The 23,299-nt window shown below is 42.1% G+C and overlaps 1 protein-coding gene across 2 annotated transcripts; it reads right to left on the minus strand.

Moving 5' to 3' along the window:
• Positions 1 to 1,780: 1,780 nt before the first annotated feature.
• igf2bp3 (insulin-like growth factor 2 mRNA binding protein 3) lies at positions 1,781 to 18,410 on the minus strand. 2 transcript variants are annotated; one of them, XM_061664761.1, is made up of 16 exons: positions 18,236 to 18,410; positions 17,399 to 17,459; positions 13,163 to 13,211; positions 9,483 to 9,534; positions 9,253 to 9,316; positions 7,528 to 7,806; positions 7,305 to 7,439; positions 6,955 to 7,077; positions 6,737 to 6,872; positions 6,371 to 6,496; positions 6,135 to 6,203; positions 4,712 to 4,831; positions 4,550 to 4,624; positions 4,338 to 4,469; positions 4,123 to 4,236; positions 1,781 to 1,882 (listed from the first exon to the last, which is right to left on the minus strand). In XM_061664761.1, the coding sequence occupies exons 1-16, from the start codon at positions 18,408 to 18,410 to the stop codon at positions 1,781 to 1,783; spliced, it is 1,812 nt and encodes a 603-aa protein (XP_061520745.1). The 2 variants fall into 2 exon arrangements, with proteins under 2 accessions (XP_061520745.1, XP_061520746.1); XM_061664762.1 differs by lacking the exon at positions 6,135 to 6,203.
• Positions 18,411 to 23,299: the final 4,889 nt, after the last annotated feature.

The raw sequence follows: 23,299 nt of genomic DNA on the forward strand, positions 1-23,299 counted from the left end.
GGCGTGCCAACTCCGGCTCTGGGGCTGCTATGTACAAATAGACGTTATGTACAGGGTCATTTTAGTCACTCACACACATGTACAATGCCACCATAAAGCACTAGAGTTGAAGGCAAGGGTCAGTTGGCAGCCGACCAAAATTTTAAATTTTTTTCTTAAAAAAATAAAAATGTTCAAAGACTATCAGCTTTATAAAGTATACAAAATACCACAAAAGCAAAATAAAAAAAGGAAAGGAACATTTTTTTCTTATATAGTTATATATAATCATTTTTTTTTCTCTTCTGAGGTACTAGATCCTGAGGTAGTTAAGTAAAATGCATATTAAATTGGTTTTCCTGGGCAGCAGCATTTCAGCACCATTTCCCAAAGTGTCAGTCACAGCGCTGCCCACACCTCTAATATATATATATATACACGTGTATATATACATATATATACACATATATATATACGTATACATACATACATACATATATATGTATACATACATACATATATATACATATATACATATACATATATATATACATATATACATATACATATATATATACATATATACATACATATATATATACATATATACATACATATACATATATATATATACATATATACATACATATACATATATATATACATATATACATACATATACATACATATACATACATATACATATATACATACATATATACATATACATACATATATATATATACATACACATATATATATATATACATACATATATATACACATACACATATATATACATACATACATACACATACATATATATACATATATATACACATATATATATACACATACACATACATATATATACACATACATACATATACATATAGATATATATATATAGATATATATAGATAGATAGATATAGATATGTGTGTGGTGTGTTTATGTATATATATATATATATATATATATATATATATATATATTCATCTATTTATTTAGGACTATCTATAAAATGCATCCAAATTTATAAAATGCCACTTTCATTACACGGGCAGGAAACCCAGTTTATAATCCACCCCTTCAGGGGTCCTGGCCTCAAACAATCTTTCCCCTAAACACGGCCCTACCAATTTGAGCCAACTCTCCCCCCAAATAAACCTCTGGCGGTCCCACCAGGACCGTAAGAGCAATGCCTTTTTTCTTTTCGCCAGAAAACTCATGAGAAAGCTTCATTAACCAATTAAATACTGAAAAGTATCAACCAAATCTGAAGTCAACCAAAACATCTTTGTCGGGTTCAAAGTACCACACCAAAGAGGTGATAGGAGGGGGATCCTCATTTCTTCTTTGTGTTGCAAGAGTTTTTAAAAAAAAAAAAAAAAAAAAAAAAAAAAAAAATGGGGGAGGAGGAAAAAAGATAGACACGCCCTTGGGGGGAGGAGGAGAGCGGTCGAGGGGTGCGTACATGTGAGGGCTAGGTGACGTCGATGGGAGCCCTCCGATACATTCCTACAGTGATGCAAAGAGGTGAGGTTGGTGGAGGTTTAGAGAAGAGGAGGAGGAGGAGGAGGAGTAAAGGGAGGGTTGGTCTCTTTGCCACACTTGAACGTTCAAGTGAGGCACAGAGGGGTTGGATGTTTTGGTAGGCTTCTAATAACCTTCGACCCCTGAGATGAGCGTTCGTAACACCTCGTCGTCTAACCCCTGGACTCCGCTGCATCCGTCCAGCCAACCGTCTTCATGAGTGAGGCAGCTTCAGTCACCGTTTCCTCCAGCGCACGCTGGGACGTTACTTCCTGCGGGGCAGTGGAGGCTGGGCTCCGGGAGCAGGCTTGGGCTGCTGCTGTCTCCTCACCTGAGCCAGGATCTCCTGAATCTTCCTTTGGGCCAGCTAGAGGACCAAAAGTTCACATGTACGGCTTGGTCAGTTTTTAGGGCAAGTGACACAGTTTGAAACGTCACAATAATATTGACGGATCAACTTGGAGAACCCCTCGGAATTTCGGCCAGTACAAGCTATGGGTGGAAACCTCTCAGCCAATTGGAGAACGGGTTCCCCCAGTAGCAGATGAACCAAACGGTCGAGCAGATACGCTGAGAAATAATAAACATACTGTTTTACTAATTTGAAGGCATGCTTTGCCTTCTCAATTTATCACAAAATATTCCCCAAAAAGTTCTTTTGTAGTCCATCTTTGCGAAATTGTAATTTTACATTACAGATTTACGTCAGCAACACTGTTCGTCGCGTAATTATGTTAGTTAGGAAAAGTGGAGTTGAATTCATTTCAAACATTGTTTTTTCATCTCACCTTGACCAATGATAATTTCCCACAAAGGTTAAGGACAGGCGGTATAAAGGTGAGGAGATTTGACCTTATGTCTGGCAAATGTTAAGAACGAGTGACTGCCTTCTATCGGGCTGCTTACCGTCATATGAAAAATAATGTGAAAATGATTGTTTTTGACAAAAAAAAAAAATGCCCCTTGAGGAGTTGGAAAAGTCAATAGCTTGGCAATGTTGACTGTTTTTGTAAACCAACTCCTCTCTGCTTGGAGACATGTTAATGCAAGCAGTGCACATCTGTGAGGATCCGCATTAAACTACGGAAGCGCGTTAAACTATGGAAGATGCTAAAAAAAAAAATATTTAAAAAAGAAAGAAAATCAAGCAATAAACTCAAATTGCTCCATAATATTGATTAATAGCACACCCCTAGTTTAAGCAAAAACTCCAATGTTACAGGAGATGGAGCTGGAAGGAGATGAATTTTCATATAATTTGTTTGGAAGTGCCTTGCACTAACATGCCAACTCTTATCGGTTTCAGCTGTCACTGGGGCAGTTCACAGAGGGAAGCTGTAAAGATCAGAATGAGCGCCTCCAAACCTGAAGGTTCTCAGTTGGACAAGTACAGATAGCACTGGAGTAGAAATTCTGCCACAATCAGATGAGATTTAGTATCTTGAAGACTGATCGACAAGTGGAGGAAGGCTGGGGCTTGACAGACCCAATAAATGATGCAGTCACTGTCTCATTGTGGTGAGGAAAAAGTCCAGTCAAACAGGGCAAAGAACGGACATAGTGACAATTGAAGGAAATTAGTTTCCTTCACAAGGTATGGCTCTTTCTGCTAGGATGGGCAGCCACAGATCCTCCACCTCAACTGCAGACTACAGATGCAGACTTGACGCCTGCCTGGTGAAGTTCTCTGGGTACGACATTCTGGGAGAAGGCCTATGAACAGAGTTGAGCCGCGGTGGAGGGATTACGGTAAACACCGGCCAATTCACGAACACCCCAACTCAAATTGTTCCTGTAGAATTTAACAGCCATCTGTCCTGCTGCAGGTAATTGTCTGGATTACTGTTGACAGTGGTGTAAATTAACAGCTGATCGTCTGGTAACAGCTAGTTTAAAGCAAGTGTCAAACTAAAGAGTTATTTACGATAGGTACTTTTAAAGCATCCTTGCGTCACTGAGTCAAAAACTTAATACAATGGCTAAGAGGAAAGTAGTGATTGGTATTTTCACAGGTTGCGAAGCAGAAACAAAAACGCTTCTGGTGCATTTTGTTTTTTAATGAAATTTGTCAACCATTCATAACCAAGGGTCATGTTGTACAATTTGAAATGATTGTGTTTTGGGATCATAGTTTGAGGTATATTTGGGGTTTAATATATTCAACATTTTTAATGGGGAGGGGCTTCCTTTGCTTGTGAATTTTCACTAATTGCGTCTGGGCTTGCTTGGATCCCTTACCCTTGCGAATAGCGAGGGTTCAGTGTGTCTCTCACAGCTAGTAGACAACTCTATTGTAGAACCTCACCAGGGCAGTCTGGGCTTCCCGGCTTAGCCTGCGGCCCCCAAATACATTAAGTAACCAAGTAAAATACAAGGACTGCATCTATTTGATCGAAGCGTTATTGACGTCACTATGAAAAGGTGCAGGCGTACCTAATAAAGTAACTGATGAGTGTACATACATGATAAAGCATTTGTTTAAACCCTACATCCTCTGAAGTGTTTTAGTTATTTGGCAAACCATTCTGTTGAACAGGGTACTGGGTTAACCAACATTGATCTTTATTCAGAATAAAGGCAATGAAAGACGACTTTGAGAAGACCTACCTGGCATGCAAAGAAGTGTCCGCTGATTTTGACGATGACCTGATCGTTCTCATCGGGAGTCTGGTCTCTGGGCACCACCACTTCCGCACAGGTCAGGTTCTGTAACTCGTTTACCTGCAACCATCAGAACAACCGTTTAAATTAAACTTTGTGGAACCAAACTGAAGAGAGTTTATCAAGATGTTTTCAGTTTAAAGTGTACGCCTTTTATCTACCGTTTTTCCACCCTTTCCGATGACTCGTCCAGCGGCGAAGGAGGGGACCTTGATGTGGGCTTCCAGCTTTACCTCCTCCTTGGGTCCGAAGAAGTTCTCCTCCTTCAGCTTGCCAAAGATGCGACACTGAGCCTGCCGCGGAAGAGGGAAAAGAGCAATTAACCAGTGAAGTAAGTTTTAAAGAGACCTCGGTTTGTGTGGGTGTACAACACCTTAAACTGAGCCTCTGGTGGTCCGACAATAATAACCATCCTCTGTTTGGGATCCATTCCTTCTGCGGGGGCAATCTAAAAGAGATGCAACATTATGCAATCTTCACTTCGACAACGTTTTGAGGAAATGCTCGACTATGTTAAGCTTCTCGGCCGACTCACTTTGATGGAGGCTCCGGCAAAATGCGACAGCTGCTTGATGTGTTGACCCTGTTTTCCAATGATTGCTCCCACGGCAAGCGCAGGGATGAACAGGTGCACAGTCTCTGACTCCGGGTGTACCTGGTGAGTGGGAACATATTACTGTTAATTGAGCCTGGATGCTGTCACTCAAAGCACCACTGAGGAACACAAGCTCATCTTTTGGCTGATTAAGGGTGTGACCAGTCCATCTGTGTTGCGCTTGCAAACACTACTGCAGTACAGTACTTCTATTAGCAACATCACAAGTGGCCACCATCTTTGTGGAATTTTAAACAAACACCTCAAACGTCTTTTAAATCCTCCATAACAAACAAATTCAAGATGGAAAACAATTGATTACTAAAGCATATGATCTATCCAATTGCCCACTCTGGTCTTGTCACAAATGAAGCATCAACTAGGAGAACCGCTCAGAATTTCAGCCCTGTATAAGCTTATTGGTGGATATCTTTAACTGAAACTTATCAGAAGAGGGGTTCCCCGAGTAGACAAAACCATTCTCCCCCACGCACACACATTCAAGACTGAAAAAAAAACAAAGTTTCAAAGGTAATGTTACTTCACGAGAAAATGCACTTCATAAGCCATTCAGCACATGGCCAAAGCAACAGGTGGCGCTAAAACCCAACTTATTTCAGCCTTAAGAAAAGCATGACGGAAATTAAACACAGTGGACTGACCCCAAACATTACACACAAATATAAACAAAACATTCAAGTAAAAATATTTAAAATGACCTCAATTCCATAATGAGAAAACTCTACAATGTAACAGAACAGAGGCAAGCTGTTTCCCCATCTGCAATATAACATCTAAAAGGTTTGCATGTGGACAACGAGCTTTTTTTTTTTTTTTTTTTATATGAACACTCATTTGTTAACGATATGGCTTTACAATTAAATATGCGAAACCACTACTGTTTTTAATTTGCGAAAAACATCAGCAAAAAAGCTTCCGGAGAATCTGACACTTTAATACAACAACATGTGCTCTAATGCAAAATGCCACAGCACATCACTTGCTCCTGCTCAAAGACACAACCAAGTTTCCCCAGTACTCAAGTCAATCACACAGTCAAACATGATTGATTTTGGATTGAGACCAATACACCAATCAATATGCCAGCTCGGGGCCAACAACTTGCTTTGACTGCCTTCATATCAAGGACCCATCCTTTATCTCTGACTCCACTAAAAGACATTAAGTAGCCAAGCTGCTGGTGCCTGTGCTTGCAGGTTAAAGGTTGCACACAGATGAGGGCCTGAAAGCTCAGCGGTCGCTGGGCAGCTAGAGACCGTGTTAGCTGCAAGCCACCCTTGTCAAGTCATCCCGCAGCGAGCAGCCATAAGCCGTGCAAAGCTGTTCGGGACAGGTGACTTACGGCGAGGGGCTCGCTGCTCGCCGACATCATAGAAGCCCAAAATGGACCCTCGCCCCCATAAGGACTGCACTACAGGAAGAGAGAAACATGAAACGGGGTTGCTAAGAGCTAACAAATTAGAGATGTCAATGGCCTGACCCAATCACGCCCAAGTGAGTTGAAGCACCTGCTTGTACTGCATGATCAGAGTCTACAAGACCCACTAAGAAACCGTTTTTGACAGGCTGTCAACTTACTCCAAATGCAGAGCCGCCAGCTCCGGGAGGCGGGACATGGGACATGGATGGACCCATGCCAGGTGCGCCACTAGGGAACAAACCCAGAGCGTTCAAGTTCAAGCCTGGAATTAGGTTAGACTGGAGCTGCAGAGAAACATTTTCAGTTAACAAAATCAACAGTATGAATGTCTTATGAACACACAATGCCTGGCTAATTAAACTTGCGGGTCACAACATTAAGTATATTGCAAAAAAAAAAGATCTATCAAATCCGGTTTAGTTTAATAACAACCCGCTTTGACGAGGTTTCTAATTGTAGTTGGCTACAGGGTATAACTTGCACAACATTCTCCGACCAAACTACAAGCAGCCATGAACACTCACGTTCATGGCAGCCATGTCGCTCTCGTACGACTCCCTGATCTTCTTCATCACTTCCTCCTCTGCTCTCGCGCAAGCCTCGATGGAGCCCTTCACTGTGATGGTCCGCTCCGGGTTGTACAGGGTCAGGTCCTGTAGACTGGACAGAACAAGCAGTGTGACAATAGAAAACATTGAGCACACAGCAGAAGTTCTACGGCAAGCATTAATAAAGATCTTACGGCGAGATTGTGATTTTGGTCCCCGTATCCTGCTCGATCTTCTTCAGGTTTCGGCCTTCCTTCCCGATTAATCTTCCTACAAAGGTGTTGTGTACTAGAACCTTCAGTGGGATCTCCTCAGTACTGCAAGACAAACATGATACATTCAACTTCACATTAAATACGACATGACTAGAGACCTCAACTGATCTGTTTGCCTATTTTTAGGCTACGAGTGGCCTTGTTTACTTAGAGGATAGCATGACTGGGGGGGAGGTGGGGGGGAAACAGTCAAATAGTGTGTTTGGCTTGACTTTTCACATGCACAACTGTTTAAGTTACTCAAGTGTCTTATGAGGTAGCAAACTCACAACTTTGTGTCTAGTGCTTCCTTCTGCATGATCTCCATTAGGGTTCTGCAGGCATTCGAACAACCTTCAGCTGTGGAGTGAATTGTGATGGGCTTCTCTGCAGCACCTGCGTTCTCTTTCCGATGAATGTCAATCCTGAAACGAAGGATTAAAAGAGATGAGATTCCAAGCTGTGGAGTTAACACCACAGCAAAAGAAGGAAGTTTCGCCTCTCACGACTAACTTTGAGTGTGTCTGTTTTGTGACGTTACGGATTGTTGCGCCTTCCTTGCCGATGATTGCCCCGACGAACTGCGTGGGAACGAGCATGCGCAGCGGGATGTCCGATTGCACTTTGGGCCGGGCGCCGAGGCTCGGAGACCCCGACCGCGGCGGTCCACGGGCATTGAAGCCTCTCCGACCTCCTGCTGGAGGACCCTCTGGTGCTGCGTTCTCGTCTGGGATGTAAGACACCTTCAAAGCACAGTTCTCCATCATGGAGCCGTTGAGCTTCTCAATCGCCCTAGGAAACAAAGAGATGTTGCCGTTTGCTTGCACTGGAGGGGTTATGAACCAAGCATACGGGGATTTCTTTTACACAGTAGGGCTAGAACGCTCCTGGTTAGATAAGATAAACATCTCAGAGAATCCAAGAAATAATGTAAAGCTCAGGCTGCAACATATGCCTTGTTTACTAAACAAACACTCACTTTTGTGCTACAAAATAATACAACTTAGCAGCATCCTAAGACCAGTGTGTTGTCAGAGACACTGGCTTGAAGTGGTCATATGTTCTAATGCATAAAAATAAAAAAATAAAGCTTTCCAATTAGGTACACCTAGATCAAATCTAATGCAGCCTTTGGATAGGCTAGAACAGTGATTCAATAGCAGTGAGCCGTGAGAGCATCAGGTGTGCAGCTTTCACCAAAGTGACCTGAAAATTTATATATTTACTATAATGAATGTGTCTTGTGGCCCGGAGAGTGAGTTGTTAGCACATCGCTCTCACAGCTCTGAGGTTGGGGGTGGGGGGGGGTAAATCTGCACTCTGGACTTCCTGTGTGGAATTTGCATGTTCGGCCTATGCTTGTGTGGGTTGTCTTCAGGTACTTCGGCTTCCTCCCAGATTCCCAAAAAACTATTTCTTAGTTTAATTGAAGACGAAATTGTCCGTAAGAGTAAATGTGCGTGGGAATGGTTTTGTAAATTGCTGGTTTCGGGCAGAAATCTTGCATCTCCAAAACCATCACTTTATAGGAAACCAAAAAAAACATGTTTGTTGCGCCATTAACATTGCATTGTCTACAAGAGCAAGCCATTTTCAACACTTTCGATTGCTCAACAGTTTGTAAAAACAAAACACCCACATGTGGATTGAGCATAAGCAGTACATAAAATGGATAGATGAATAATGCATCTTTGTTCAACGATGCCTGTGACGTATATGGACAGGCAGAACAATTACATGTTCTTCCACTAGAATGGCAGTAGGTACATTAACCAATGTACCCACTTTGTAGCATTTTTGTTAACTGGTGAGATTTTCTGTAATGTAAATGTATGCCTTGGTGTGTTTTGATTCATTTATTTTTATTTTTTCCCCAGTGTTTCCACTGGGCTGAAAATGAATTTTAGTTGGTCCTATTTTATCAATCAAAGCTGCTTAATTTTGACAACCTTGATTTATACACATTAATTGCGCTGATGCTCATACTTACAAATGGAATAAATTTACAATAACTATAATAACGTTGCATGAACTAATTGCCAAGCAAGTGTGATTTATGTACACTAGGGGGCACTAAATGGTAAATTTAACCGTTTGGTTCCATGACGTTGGCCTTCCTGCCATTGCATCTTACGTCAAGTTGACTTTTAATTAAGTGTATTGTAAAAACAATGACAATTATTTCCAGCAAAGAAGGAAGGAAAGTTCAGAGGGGACTGCGTGTGCAGGCGTACTCACTGCCTGGCCTGGTCCTTGGCTGCATATCGAACATTGACAACTGCAGTCTCTGTGTCAGTGTTGACTGTAAAGGAGCACACAACAGGGACATTCACTCGTCATTGACCATTTACCATTCCCACATGGAACTCAATCTCAATTTATAAAAAGGACCTTCTGAAGTTCTACACAATCTGCATGCAATGTACACTGAATAATCAGCAACCATTAAAGCCCAAGCATGTATTCACCTTGTTCACAGCATTCTACGGCACCATACTGGGCCAGCACACCATCCAAGACCTAAGGAAAAAAGGTTAGTCATGATTAGGATGTCAGCTTTGACTGGGACTGTCGTTGAGCAAAAGCCCATCCAGATGAGCCACAACATTAAACACTATTGGAGTTCAGGGTTTACATAAAGGGTGATGGAAAAATAACTCCCCACCTTTGATTACTGAATTATTTATTTTTTCCTCTTTTTTGGTGTTTGTGTTTTTTAATGTATGAGAATATACTGCAAGTTGTGGTGTGGGATCACTTTGGACCGGATTGTGGGTCCATTCAGTCTTTGCGATACCATGAAAAGGTACCTTAGCATGATGCGAGTTACCAGCGCTTGGAAGAATGTTAACGATTAGGTGCCCTTCCAGCATTTTGCTATTGTTCATGAATGGCTTAATGCCCACTTCTTGGGAGAGATGGATGGGATAGAGGCCCGTATGCGTGGTCGTCTTTGAGGTCGGTTACAGGAGTAAGTCTGCCGTACCATACCAAGACTTCGGAAAAACGTTAGGGGTGAATACGAGAACTTACGGCTTTCAACCCACAAGGGTTCCTGGTTTTAGCTAATTCCGGTGCCCATTTCATTTTGAATAAAACCATGCTAAATGCTTTATTCTCGTATCCATTTTTTTTTCTACAGAAAGAACAAGCACAAATTAAAAAAGTCATAATGAGCATTTCGAAATAGGGAGCCACTTTTCAATTACCCCTATAGATGCAACATGCCATTAAAAAAACATCCATAATGAGTCTTTGTAAATTGGCTGAATTCTAAACCATTTTAGACAATAAATGAGTGACTATATGCACCAATCACACTTACAGAATCTAATCAAACGATACGAGAGCTGGATTTGATTGAACAGGTAGATGTTTGCAGTGGTATAGAAGTACAATGCATGCAATTTTGATATGTACTGTATCTTAACCATGAGAGTGTAAAAATACTAGAAACACCTAAGTGAGAATCTGTGTTCTACACTGCTGCACGCTACAACCACAGTTGAATTAATACAGCTTGCAATATCTTTGTAAAAGGCAGAAATTTTATACAGCACTTTTATTACATTTCATTAGATTGGGCAAGTGTATTTAACATTACAGCTTGGGAATGATGAATTTGTTTGCATTTATCCTACAATAAATTTAAATAAAAAAAAAAAAAAGCTAATTTAAGACAATTGACTCATTCGCACAATACGCCAACTGGGAGAAGTGGGAGCTTCCTTTTACGAAAATCTCCGATATGGAGCGACTCATCAAGCTGGCCACCTGGAGACCCCAGGATTGGAATTCATTGATTTGGTCAACTGTGGGCAGAGGGGGAGCAAAGGATCTAAGCTGCACCGAGACCTTTGACCATGCTCTGTTGAACCTGAGGCCACACCCCCAAAGAGCTCAACCCCACTTTCTAGCCAACAAGACTGCCGCCAAACTCCCCACCCCCCACCCTTCCACGTACATGCACACGCACGCACCCACGCACACACACACCCGAGACAACCCACAAAACCAAGCAGGCTCCCACCTCTCTGCCGCGTCAACTCCAAGTCATTGGCTGTTCCTCCAACAAAATGCGGCGCCTGACGCTGGCTGCTGGCTGGCTGGCCTGCCCGTCCTTCAGCGGGGGCTGGCCAATGGGAATCCAGGCCATTCAGGAAAAGGGTGGGGTGCATTCCAGCAGGAAGCAGTGACTGGGGGAGGGGTGCGAGCTCATGCTACACATTCTATGAATCAGAGCACATGGATGGGAAGGAAACTGTCCAGGCCCACCCACCCACGACAGCTTGTGAACACGCCACTATTCTCACCAGCACGCTCACCCTGAAGGGGCTGCATAAAACACGAGCCATTGTCTAATCTACCTGTTAAAATGCATATGAGGCCTTGGCATCAGAAGATCCCAGATTAGCCCATTTTTTCTAACCCTCCCGCCCTCCTCCCAAGGGAGAGAGAGAGAGACCTCGTCCTCACCTTTGGAGAAGGCAACCACCTCCCTGGGCTACATGCTAGTAACACGTGTGGAGCTGCGGTTTAAGAGGCATGGGTAGAGGAGACGCCAGCCCATACTTTAAAAAACACCCAGTCGGCCTGTGGCCATTTGATGGCAGACTGAAATTGTAAAATCATCGCATCACGGTTACCATATGAACAAGTGTGTGTCATTGAGGAAATTCTGAATTTTTCTTTCCCAAACGGAACAATACTCCAAGCACACGCTGTCACAACCCAACCTCTGTACACAGAAAATGAGAGTGAGGAGTTTAAAGACACAGTTGGTGATTTAAGATTGAAAGAGACGGGCCATACACAGGATTTATTTTTTAAAAATGTTTTAATTAAAAACATTATTTGAACATTTAACTTTCAGATAGATACCTTAACATAGGCATGGTAAGTATATTGTGAACTTCTAAGTGAAGCAAATATGAGAAAGTGGAGCCCAGAAGGATACATACTCCGTTCACACACACACTATTGCTCAACTCATACTACCCTTTATAGTGAATTAAATAAATTTATTAATTTTAAAAAACGCATGTTAAAATCTAACATTGCTGTGGAGGACACCTTTGCACCAGTTAACGCACACTGCTCTCTGGTAAGTTTGTTGGAGAAATTTTGAGGGTTCTATTTGACTAAAAACACTTGACATGATCCTACAGAGCATGTTGAATGGTGCACTATAATAAGTGTACAGACATTTTTGTCATATTGCTGCAACTCCAAGACTTATTTTTAAATTCTCTTGTAGTGGTAAAGTACAAAGTACCACAAACACTTGAACCCTTTAATTTTGGACTATACCAGTATCCATGAAAGCAGTTAAGCGTTTTATATATGGTCCTGTAATGGTTCAAAAACTATGTAGATATGTTTTTTCTTTTTTTAAAATCTCACTCATGCACATACCCCCAGACACACTGTCTGTGTCTCTCTCTCTCTCTCTCTCTCACACACACACACACACACACACACACACACACAGCCGATGTTTCAACATTAAATTAATTCATGCATTAGGGGAGTAAGTAGCAAAACAGCCAAAGTTATTTCCCCAAAAAATACTTTTCCCTCTTGTATTGGTCTGGTCAATCATAATTTTTCATGAATCTCAGACAATTTATTTGAACTGCAGCTTTTTGTGCGTCTGCTCAACTGTATACATGTGTACGCACACACCTTTAGATTTAACAACAGCACTATCATTTGTCTTGAAAGACAAGACACTGATTAGCTCAAGAAACAGACACACAGATTTAATACACAAATATACAAAAATGTGAGCCAATCCGTTTTGAGAACCATTGACAAGATGCATTTTTGCACATTTCTCCTCAAGTACAACCAACATGTTGCCTCTCCAAATTTGTTGTGCATTAAAAATCTGCGGCTCAATATCTGAGCGTCACAATGTCAAATCATTTGTTCCAACCACAGTTGGCCCACTGCTTGGTGAGCTCGCTTGGCCTGAGCAGCTGCAGCCATGTGTAAACCAATAAAGCATGTGCTATGTCGACCCCCCCCCCCACAAAAAAAAAAAAGCAAGACTATTCCAAAAGGCGTCTGAATTAGAACGAGGCCAGTTGGGGTGCCCCACGATGTACCAAATCCTAGAAACATTCAGTAGCCTGTTAGCACTCACCTCCCACCGCATGTCAGGCGGGATGTTCCTGATCTGCAACTTACAGCTCCTGAGGAGACAAGAAGGGAAGATGATGGTGAAGGATAGCTAAATGGGTGAGACAACTTGATACAAGTTCTTATTGATCAGTTTATGTGTTCAATAAAAATCATCTGGATATATATATATATATATATCTATAGTGGCCCTGTGAGCAGCAGCATTTGTGAAGTCTCTTACATCTTTAAGGAGAAAACAGCAAAGTAATTGCCTTTGCCATTATTTGCGAGGCATCTAGTCGAGAAACTGCAGCTATGATGTGCAATTTTTTCCAGAATGACATCAGCAGGTGCAGTGAGCCTCACGTTAAGGAGAGAGAGACTGAATTCAATAGGGTGGTTTAATTGGAGAAGAGGGTGCTCCTTTTTTCAGAAGCTAAAATTGTACCACACCCATTAGGGTCAGAACCACACACACAGGGAGCAAAGGAAGAGTTTGGAGGCAATTTCAAAATGATTGCATTGGGAACAGTGCACTAAACAAAAGTGGAGTCAATGATGTCCCAGAGAGTGACTCGCACTTTTCCAGGATCACCCAACTGTTGTGTCAGGGGAAAAAGGGGGTGGGGTGCCAACTCAAATGGGGAAGAATGAAATTCGTGCACTTGTTCATCCAACGAAGATGAGCGTAACTAACAGTGCTGACTGGTTCTAAAGTCACGTTAGTCATTAAAAACATTCAGGGGACGGCAGCATAATTAGGAAGGATACACGGAGACCACTGGACTAAAGAGTAGCAATGGTTGTTTGAGGCTTTGGAGTGTTTGCCTGTAGGAGGACGTTGTATAGAAATGGTAGGCCACTCCAAAGTCCGCTGCCTGTTGACAAACCTGAAGGGCCATAATGTACATGAGGCAGCCTCATGCGCACACAATGTGAGAGACCCAAAACCAGCTTGAGAAAAAATTAAAAGCAGTATATTTCTAAGCTAAATAACAGACATCTTAAGTTGCTTGTGCACTTCTATTTAAAAAACAAAAAACAAAAAAAAAAGTGTATTGTACATGTAACGCAACAATTCAACCTGGAGTATGCATCAACTTCATGTACATTACTCACACTCGACACCGACTACTCGAATCTAAAACGGGCAAATTGCAAAGAAAATTCACAGATAACCTCCAAGAGGAATTCTAGCCCTTTCCGGCCAACTGTGTGCCATTCCTGGCTGATCCGTCCCACGACCAGCACCCCCTCCCACCTCCTACCCACACATTCTGTATGCTCTGCATTGCAGTGGGAACACGATGTGAACTGTGCAAATGCACCAGGGCCGACCTATAGCTCCACAGACAGAAGAAGTCAGGCAGGGTTAGGAGGGTGGGGTGGGTTGGAGTGGCGTGGCGTGGGGGCTGGGTTCTCTATACATTCCCTGGTCCCCATGCAGCCTTTGATTTGGGGATGGGTGATTGGGGTGTGGTGATGTAGGGTGGAGGGGGACTAGTCCTGTTTCAGGCAAGGGTAACAAGGGCCCACTCTACTCGGTGGGGGTGGGGCCCTGTTACCATGGACACGGACAAGTCCACTGACAGGAACATGTAGAGCTGGGCTAAAAGTGGGAGGGGGAGGGAGAGTAGTGACTGGGGCTGGTTTGTCATGTGATGGCCGAGACCAAGCCAGGCTCCTTATCTACTTTTTGAATAAACCAGCTTTGTACAAGCTAACCACTGGGCCCAAATTTTCAAAAGGGTGTAAAAAGATAATCTAAACATTTAGATTTTTATTTTATTGTTTTAAAAAAAAGGGGGGGGGGCACCTATATCCACCTCAGTTTGTCTCCAACATTATGGAAGGACTACAATCGACACAAGTATGGAAAGTCAATGCTCATCAAGCCACACTATTCAAGTATGTACTAGTTCTGACTGACTGAGCTCCACATCGGCCAAGTTCTGCCGTCCCAGCCGCCTCCTCTACACAGACTGCCTGAAATGTTCGCTGGGAACCCCCCTAAAGAGAGAGATACATTCAGGGCCTTGAGTTTTGGGATGACTTGCTTTGTAGCTCCCTCAGAACATTCCAATGAGTTGAATATCTTCAGCCAGACACTATGAGGTGACTCAACTGAAAAGACTGTTGCACATTTGAGTCTTCGTCCCCCCCCCCAAACCTCATTCACAAAATACAGAGAAAGTCAAATGCAAAGGCTATGTTGACGTGAGCCATAAATTCACTTCCCTCTTTTTCTTTTTTGGCAGGTGGGGCCCCACGCTGACCTTGTGACCCAAACCTCTTAATCCCAAGAACCATCTTTGCACTGTCTTCTGTTACTTATTTAAACAGTCGTGCACGAGAACTCAAATGTGATAAGAGTGAAATAGTAAAAGCATGAGTAAAACCCCGAAAGTGAGTTTAACAGCAGTATCGCATACACGCGCACGCACACACACTTCCCTCGTATAGTCACACCATCCCCCCCGCCCCCCGCTTCTGTACATGTGACTGACCGTTTTTTTTTTTTTTTTATGTGCTTGCTTCACTTTTTATCCCCCCCCCCCCAGACAAAAACCTGACCCTGGAAGTTAACCCATACTGTGTATACTATAATCACAAATAATTTTCAACCACCTCGCGGCTCACAGTTTTACATACAATTCATTTTGTACATTAAAATGAACTGGTAGCAAAACAAAAATTTATCTTAAAACTAAATGGTGATCAGATAAAAAAATATATATTTTGAAAACACAGGATTGGTCATAAAATGCCTCTCTATTTAACACAAGACTTAAAGGTTAACCTCTTTCACATTTCCCCCCTGATAAAACAAGGTGTGTATTTTTTTCCCCCCTAATTGGAAGTTTGGTATTGCTAGAGACCAAATTTCTCATATTTACCACAATAACTACTATAGTTCATATTCATATCATGAACATTTTATTATTTTTAGATTTTAAAAAAACAATTAATAGACTGTCACCCCATGTTCTTTATTAACCCCAAAATGGACACTGAACATGCTTGCATCTTTCCTGACTTTATAGCATTTCCCTTTTCCTGAGGAGTCCAAAGGTTAAAGATGTGGTGATTGGCCCAGCCCCCTCCTCGTATCCCTCCCCCCAGCTAATATTAGCAGAATGCAAAGAATGGCCCAGTGTGTGCGTGTGTGTTGCCTATACTATACACAAATACATTTGTACTAATTAAAACTAGTTTTATTTCACATTGTAAAGGTTTGTGGAATGGGGGGGCTGGAAGTCCACTCTTTTTAGCAGACAATTGACACAGGCACGTTTGCGTGAAGAATCTATGAATTTAGCACACGTAATTATTTCAAGATTTCTATTTTTATTTTTTAACAAAAACGTCAGAAAACGGTTACACGTCGTTCTGGTGGAACATAAACTTAGAGGAAATGTACTATTAGTTTTAGGTAATATATACACGTCCCAAAAATATTTTCAAACATTATTTTGGTTAAAATTAATTTTTGAACGTTTCCAACGTGACTAATCATTTTAACTTGGCAGATAATACAAACAGACAACACTTTGCACAAAGAGCACATTTACGTGGAGCCATGATGAGAAATCAAACGTTAAGTTTACACAATCAATTTACAAAATGATGATGATGAAAAAAAAAAAAAAAAACGTGACTCAGGCTGTGGGTGCGCCATCTTTGTAAAATACGCACACAAGGAATCAACCTATAAGCATTTTTAGGGAACATGCCGCAAATCTTTAAATTACAATAACAATGGAGGTGGTGGCAACGAGTGTGCAGTTGTGCAACGAGGTTTTGCGTGACTTTGGGGGCCCCAAGGCTTCCCATTCCGCTTTTAGCGTCCATCTCATGCAAGGAGGAAAAAAAGAAAAAAAAGGGCGGAAGCCAGCAGTGACGGAGCAGATCCTTCAAATGGACGACTCCATGAGGCCTGTACGTACGCCTGCAGTCTCCAAGAACCGCACTATCTTGTGCAGCCCTCACACGTCAAGCGGATTTGGGTGGGGGGGAACCCAGTTAAGTTATTTTAAAACAGTACATAAGTACCAAAAAAATTAATAAAACGTGACGGTTGAGCCCAAAAGGCAGCACCCCACAGTCACGGCTGAGAGGAGGGAGTAGCTACAACAAGCCATACGCCCCTTTTTATTGACCCCCCACAACATTTAGGGGGAGGGGGCGACAGAAAACACACTTAAAAATAATGACACTAACTTTCTGCAAAGGAACCACGTTACAAATCATAACCTACCTTTGACGTTTTGGCACAGAGTGTTCCACATCGAGAAGTTTCCCATGGAGTTCAACTTTACCTTAAAAAAAAAAAATAGGAAACAAAAAAGGGACAAGAAGAATCAGGCAATAATCGCTGCTTGTGAGGCATTTCCGCTTCCTCGTTTTATTCAATAAAAATTAATCCACAGAAGTGGATTAGCAATATATTAGCAGGTAGCCACAAATGGCTTAATTTACAAAGGCGAGCATAGCAACGACGAAATCGTTTCCATTCAAAGGCATTCTGCTCAAATATCATTACTCCTCGTTACGAAGAGCAACTGCAACATTTATCGTTCTAAAACTCGGGTACCCAAAGCGATTTAAAAACAAAAAAAGCAAGTGTATGCGCCTCATCGTTGCCCTACATTTGAGCAACACAATTAAACCACCTGGTGTGTCAGCATGGGCAAAATGGCTACACGGCAACACAACGAGAGACTTGTGGCAACAGGACAAGCCTTGGTGGGCTTTTTCCCCAAAAAAGAAAATACATTTAAAAAAACGTTTGCATTTTGCTACCATTTGGGATGGTTCGAAAAGGAGCAACGCACGCACGCACGCACACACATACACACACACACACACACAGCCGAAGACGACCTCTAACCCGAAGGCCCGCAGCAAGGTTCGAGAGCAGAATCCAGTAGATATTTTAATTAATCAATTAAATTACAGTGTAAAAACACACAATGAGGTGCATGCATATATAAATGGAGTAATTCATCCCAAACACAATGTTCTCGTGCATTTCTCATAATGCCAAACACACACACCCATAAAACACACTTTTACGCCGCTCCAAACGTCTCACCTGAAAGAACATCGATGGCCTTCATTGCAGTCTTCTCATCGGGGCAGTCCACGAAGGCATAGCCAGTTTTGACCAGAAAGGGACCACTGTGAGGAATGTTCCACGTCTCAAAGATAGTTTCGAAGTCCTCCTCGCTGGCCTCGGCGCTCACGTTGCCAATATATAGCTTATTCATGTTCACAACCAATAACAACAACAACAAAAACAACAAAAAAAAACAAAAAAAGAAGCACCTAACGGCTCCGACAGCGGGTGTGCAGCGTTTGGAGTGGCCCCAAAACAAACCCCCCCCCCTCAAAAAAAAAAAAAAAAAAAAAAAAAAAAAAAAAAAAAGCAAGAAATCCCCTTCAGTACACTACGGAGTGGACAGATAGATTTAAACTGGCAGCCTCGTAGTGGCTTCGCGCTCCCTCGCTGCTTTCTCTCTGCCTCTTTCACCGCACAATAAATAAACGCTTAATTATTAATCTTCCAGGTTCTTCCAAACGACGATGGACCGGGTAGGGAAGGTAGGGGGGGGGACCAGGAGGAGAAAGTACTTTGTGTCTTCCTCCGAAGAGACGGACAATGTCAGACACACGCTAAGGCAGGCACCCGCCTCTGGGTCGACTACAACCAAGAAGAAGAAGAACAAGAAGCGACGAAGAAGAAGGAGGGGAGGAAAAAAATCCGCTGCGATTCCGGTTTTTTTTTTTTTTTTTTTTTTTTTTTTTTTTTTTTGAATGAGCCACGTGTTCAAACTACAAATCAGCCGACACGTGAGGAAACCCAATTGCTCAATTAAGTGTTTGGGATTGAGGAAAATTGCTCGGGAATCTGGGGTGGGGACAGCTGACGGGGAGTGAATGTTTTTTTTTTTTTTTCCTAAAGGAGGGGAAGAAGAGTAGATTGGCGTGAAAAGGAAAATAACCTGAGCAGCGTTGGGAAAAAAGGAGGTTCCGTTAGAAGTTGCTGTGTCTATACTACAATCACATTCGTGTGCCTTTCTCTGCATTAAAAAAAAAAAAAAACTGCTTCGTTCTCATTGGTCGCCGGAGCTATAGTAAAACGTGCGCGCGCCGCGCACGCGCACTGGAGACGCCGCTTAAGTGGAGTGATCTCACACACACACACACACACACACGGTTGGAGGGGGGTGGGGCCATTCATAAATGATGTTGCACTACTATATTGCTCAAATAAGACAAATATGTCAGGGAGAGAGAAAAAAAAAAAGTGTGACCCGTAGTCCTCACTTGGGCCCTCGCGCAACGTGGGAATGACACGTATTGCTTTTCAAATGAGGGCGTCCATCTTCCCTCATACGCCTCCCCTCCCTCAATACTCAAGCAAAGTCAAACAACTCGCCCGAGTGGGCCATAACCACCCCGTGGCTATATTTAGTTGTATTCATTCAGTATAAATGCTTCCACGGTTATATTTCGCTACCAGTTTGGGCTCGGCCATGTGGTCCACGCACATGGAGGCGAGCCTTCATGGCTGCCATGTTGGCTGCAAGGGGGAGGGGTTTTCAAACATGGCGTCCTAACGTACGGCTCAACTGAGGCACAAGGGCTTGCATTTTCAAAATGTACACATCTGGTCGGTGTAGTCAAAGGCCACAACATTAGGGACACCTGCACAATCTAATGCAATGTTCCCTCACATATTTTGCATGAGAGAAATCTCACAGCACACCACTAACACCAAAGTGCACAAAAAGTATACATAGTGAAATTATGATCATGATGTGTGTGGGTAGTGAAATAGCATTTCATTATTCTGCCTGTCAGTATTTTTGGAAAATAAAAACCTTCGGAACCATTAAGCGAAATTAGATAATGACCTCTCATTTCACAACAGCTAGAAAACACAAATGAGACCCAGTATAAAAGTACTGCCTTTATATTACCTATACTTAGTTTAGATTGACAACACTAAGTTTATTGGACGTTTACTCTTTTGAGATTTTTCCAGTAATTTTTTTTTAGATAAAATGTTAGACAGCTCTGAGCATGATGCAGTGCACCGCAAAGCTGCGACGACCAACACGACCCTCTGACAGTGTGCTATCTCATTAGCTTGCACATGTGTACATAATGACTGGCCTGACAGACGTCCACTAATACACATACGAGCTACTGTATGCAAAGGTTCGTGTAAACATTACATTTTCTGTCAATATACTGCGAATGCGGTCAGCTGTCTCATCTCAGATTCACACAAACCCCCTTTTACAGTCACTGAACAATTGTTGTTCAATTGTTTTTGCTTTATATTTTGTATATTTACTCATTTGTCTGCTGTGTAACGGAATACCAGAATATATATGTATACATATATATATATGGCAGTTACAATCCAAACTAATTCTAAATGTAAAATTATTATTGTAAGGAAATGTGCACTGGTGTAAAATGGTCTTTTAGCCTGTATGTCGGGAAATCCTGCATTGATACGTTCTCAGTTGAACTTAATTTCTCTTTTTACAATGTTATGCAATCAGTGATCAATATGTTTTTTGTTATGTGGCTTATATAGTGTGCTAGGGTATGTTCCTATAGGTACATATCCATGCATTTTAAACAAGTATAAATGTGATACATAAAAGTGAGCCATCAAAAACTCTATAATTTGTTACAATGGGGACTATTTCCAATTTCCAGGACGAGGGAAAAACAAAGATATAGTGCATATTCTTGGTGCAATTACTTTTAATTTTTTATTTTTTTTTTTGTAAGGAGTTTTCGGGCCCTTGAATGAGTGATCAGAGCGGGGCCATGTCTGCCTCAAAGGGTTTCCGCCCCACACCACACGCTGTCCTCTGATTGGTCGGCTCTCCAAGCCAATCAGAGGGCAGCACGGCCGCTCCTACTACTGCCGCTGGCGCGCTCGTTGGTTGGCTGGCGCAGAGCGACTATTCTATATGAACAAGCCCGCCAATGACGCGTTTAAATCCACGTTGAGACTGTTGGATTTCGGCTGACACTACAGGGATGTAACGAAATATGAGCCAGCCAACCAACACGAGGCACTTTCCACATCTTTTTATCGAGTTCTTGCTCGACTGTAGGCTGCCTCTCACTTGATTTACGTTTACAAACATTGTGGACCTATAGGTCGTTGAAAAAAGAGTGCGCCCACTTGCCAGAGTCTCATACATTTAATCTGTTGATATGCAAAACATTGGTTACCGCTTGAAAAGTTTCTAAAAATAGTTTTTGCGAGCTGACTGAATAAGTACATTTACTATAAATATCTGTCTTATATGACACTTTCCGTTGATGCGGCTACGTTTGCACAAATTGTAACAATTTTATCAGGCCCGAGTGCGTGAGAAGAAACACTGGAAAAGGTGGATTGTGGGAGCGCCGCATATAGATTTTGAGAGCTCTTTGGGCCGTGCGAGTCTGCTTGAATGAGCTCATGCATGGCTGCAGCCGTGTTGCGTGCGTGTGCGTGTGTGCGAGGCTCCGTGCAGCCATGGACGCGACGGGTGAATGTATCGCTGAGGAATGTACAGAACGCCTCCCCCACACTTCCAGATCTCTCCAACCACCCCCCCACCCCCCACCCCTCCATGGACTCCTTCTATAGGGGGCGAAGTAACATAAAGTTGGAGAGTGCATTACTTCCTATGTTGGGGGCCAGATTTGACCGGTTCATGCAAGTAGTGGCGAGCAAAAACTTCCACATTTGGGGGATATTTCGGGTAGATTCAGGTATCTTGTTGGTGTAAATCGCAGTTGTAGCTGAATTTTGGGTTGTTGCTGTTGGCCTCGCTCATGTTAAGTCATCGCCAACGCTCTCCCACAAACCCACTTAGGCTACACAATCTATGGATTCTGTCATCCGGTGAGATTTCTTTCCCTCTTATTATTTTATGGTCCAATTTCCATGATTACCGAGTCTTTGTGCAGTGTTTAAATGTGTAGAGCAGAGCTTCCACTGAAGAGTGATCGTTTCGAACGCCATGTTGAGACCTGACGGTTACGTTCACTGACGCCTCCTGATCCACTTTATGCAAAACGTCTATTTGCTCTTAACATGCATCGATGCATGTCAAGTGGATCCACGCAAGCTCCAAAAACAACAAACTCACTGGATGCCTTTTTCCTCCATTTTTTGCTCCTCCTAAGCGTCTAGATGACAACCCTCATGTCAGTAGTAAAATGGCGGTGTGTGTGTGTGTGTGTGTGTGTGTGTGTATTGTGTAGCCCCTCCAAACATATGCCAGCAAACAGCCAGATTTTCTTTTAAAATGGGGTAAAATCATACGTTTGAAACATCAAATAACAAATTAAAGGGTTATAGTTCTCGCATGTTTAACAGGGAAAGGGAAATACCCCCTCCCTTTTTTTTTTGTTCTCTCGTATGGTTTTTGTGTCAAAATTCCAATGTTTTAACTCATACGAAAACATGCAGTCCGTCTTGTTGGGTAAGGATGAATAATGTCTATTTTTTTAAATAGTGAAATGTTGCTGCTGTTATTCTGTTACCCAGCACAATAACATAATAGCAGACTCGTAAGCTCTGCATGTTTTATGAAGTCAACTTTACTAATTGAAGTGTATTACATATTTAGAAAGCGAAATATGACGTAATATTTATTTGACTCACTCTTAAAAATCATTTCCCCAAAACGTGGGTTGTGAATAAACATCTGTTGACAACACTATGTTGCTCTGTTAAATAAGATTTCATTTTCTTATACAGCTTATGAAATAAACCCGGCCAACCCTCCATTGTATACTAGAACTTTGTTAAAAGTATTTTCACAGACTTCCTTTAATATTTTCAAAAACGTGTTACACTTTGTATTTAACCGTGACGTTTGGGCGTAATTTGACCGTCCTTTCTATTTCATTCTTCTCAGCATCTTTTAAAAAATGTAGCTATTACTCACACTGTGATCTGTTAGTAAAATGACTTTTTTTTTTTTTTTTTGTGAGCAACCACTTTCTTCATTATCTTATTTAACCCAACGAACACAAAAACGTGAGTTGTGGCACCTCAACTTTTCACACTTGTACTTTTGTTTACAGCACTGCAATAAAAATGCAGGATTTATTGAAAGTGGAATTG

The sequence above is a fragment of the Phycodurus eques genome, chromosome 20 (genome assembly GCF_024500275.1).
Source record: "Phycodurus eques isolate BA_2022a chromosome 20, UOR_Pequ_1.1, whole genome shotgun sequence".
NCBI classification, from domain to species: Eukaryota; Metazoa; Chordata; class Actinopteri; order Syngnathiformes; family Syngnathidae; genus Phycodurus; species Phycodurus eques.

Excerpts from the sequence above, each read along its gene's own strand:
- igf2bp3 (XM_061664761.1), bottom strand. The coding sequence starts at position 18,410 with ATGAATAAGCTATATATTGGCAACGTGAGCGCCGAGGCCAGCGAGGAG. Across the intron at positions 13,212-17,398 it reads TCTGTGCCAAAACGTCAAAG|GAGCTGTAAGTTGCAGATCA; the intron begins GTAGGTTATGAT and ends TTGTCTCCTCAG. Across the intron at positions 9,535-13,162 it reads CGCCTGACATGCGGTGGGAG|GTCTTGGATGGTGTGCTGGC; the intron begins GTGAGTGCTAAC and ends TTTTTTCCTTAG.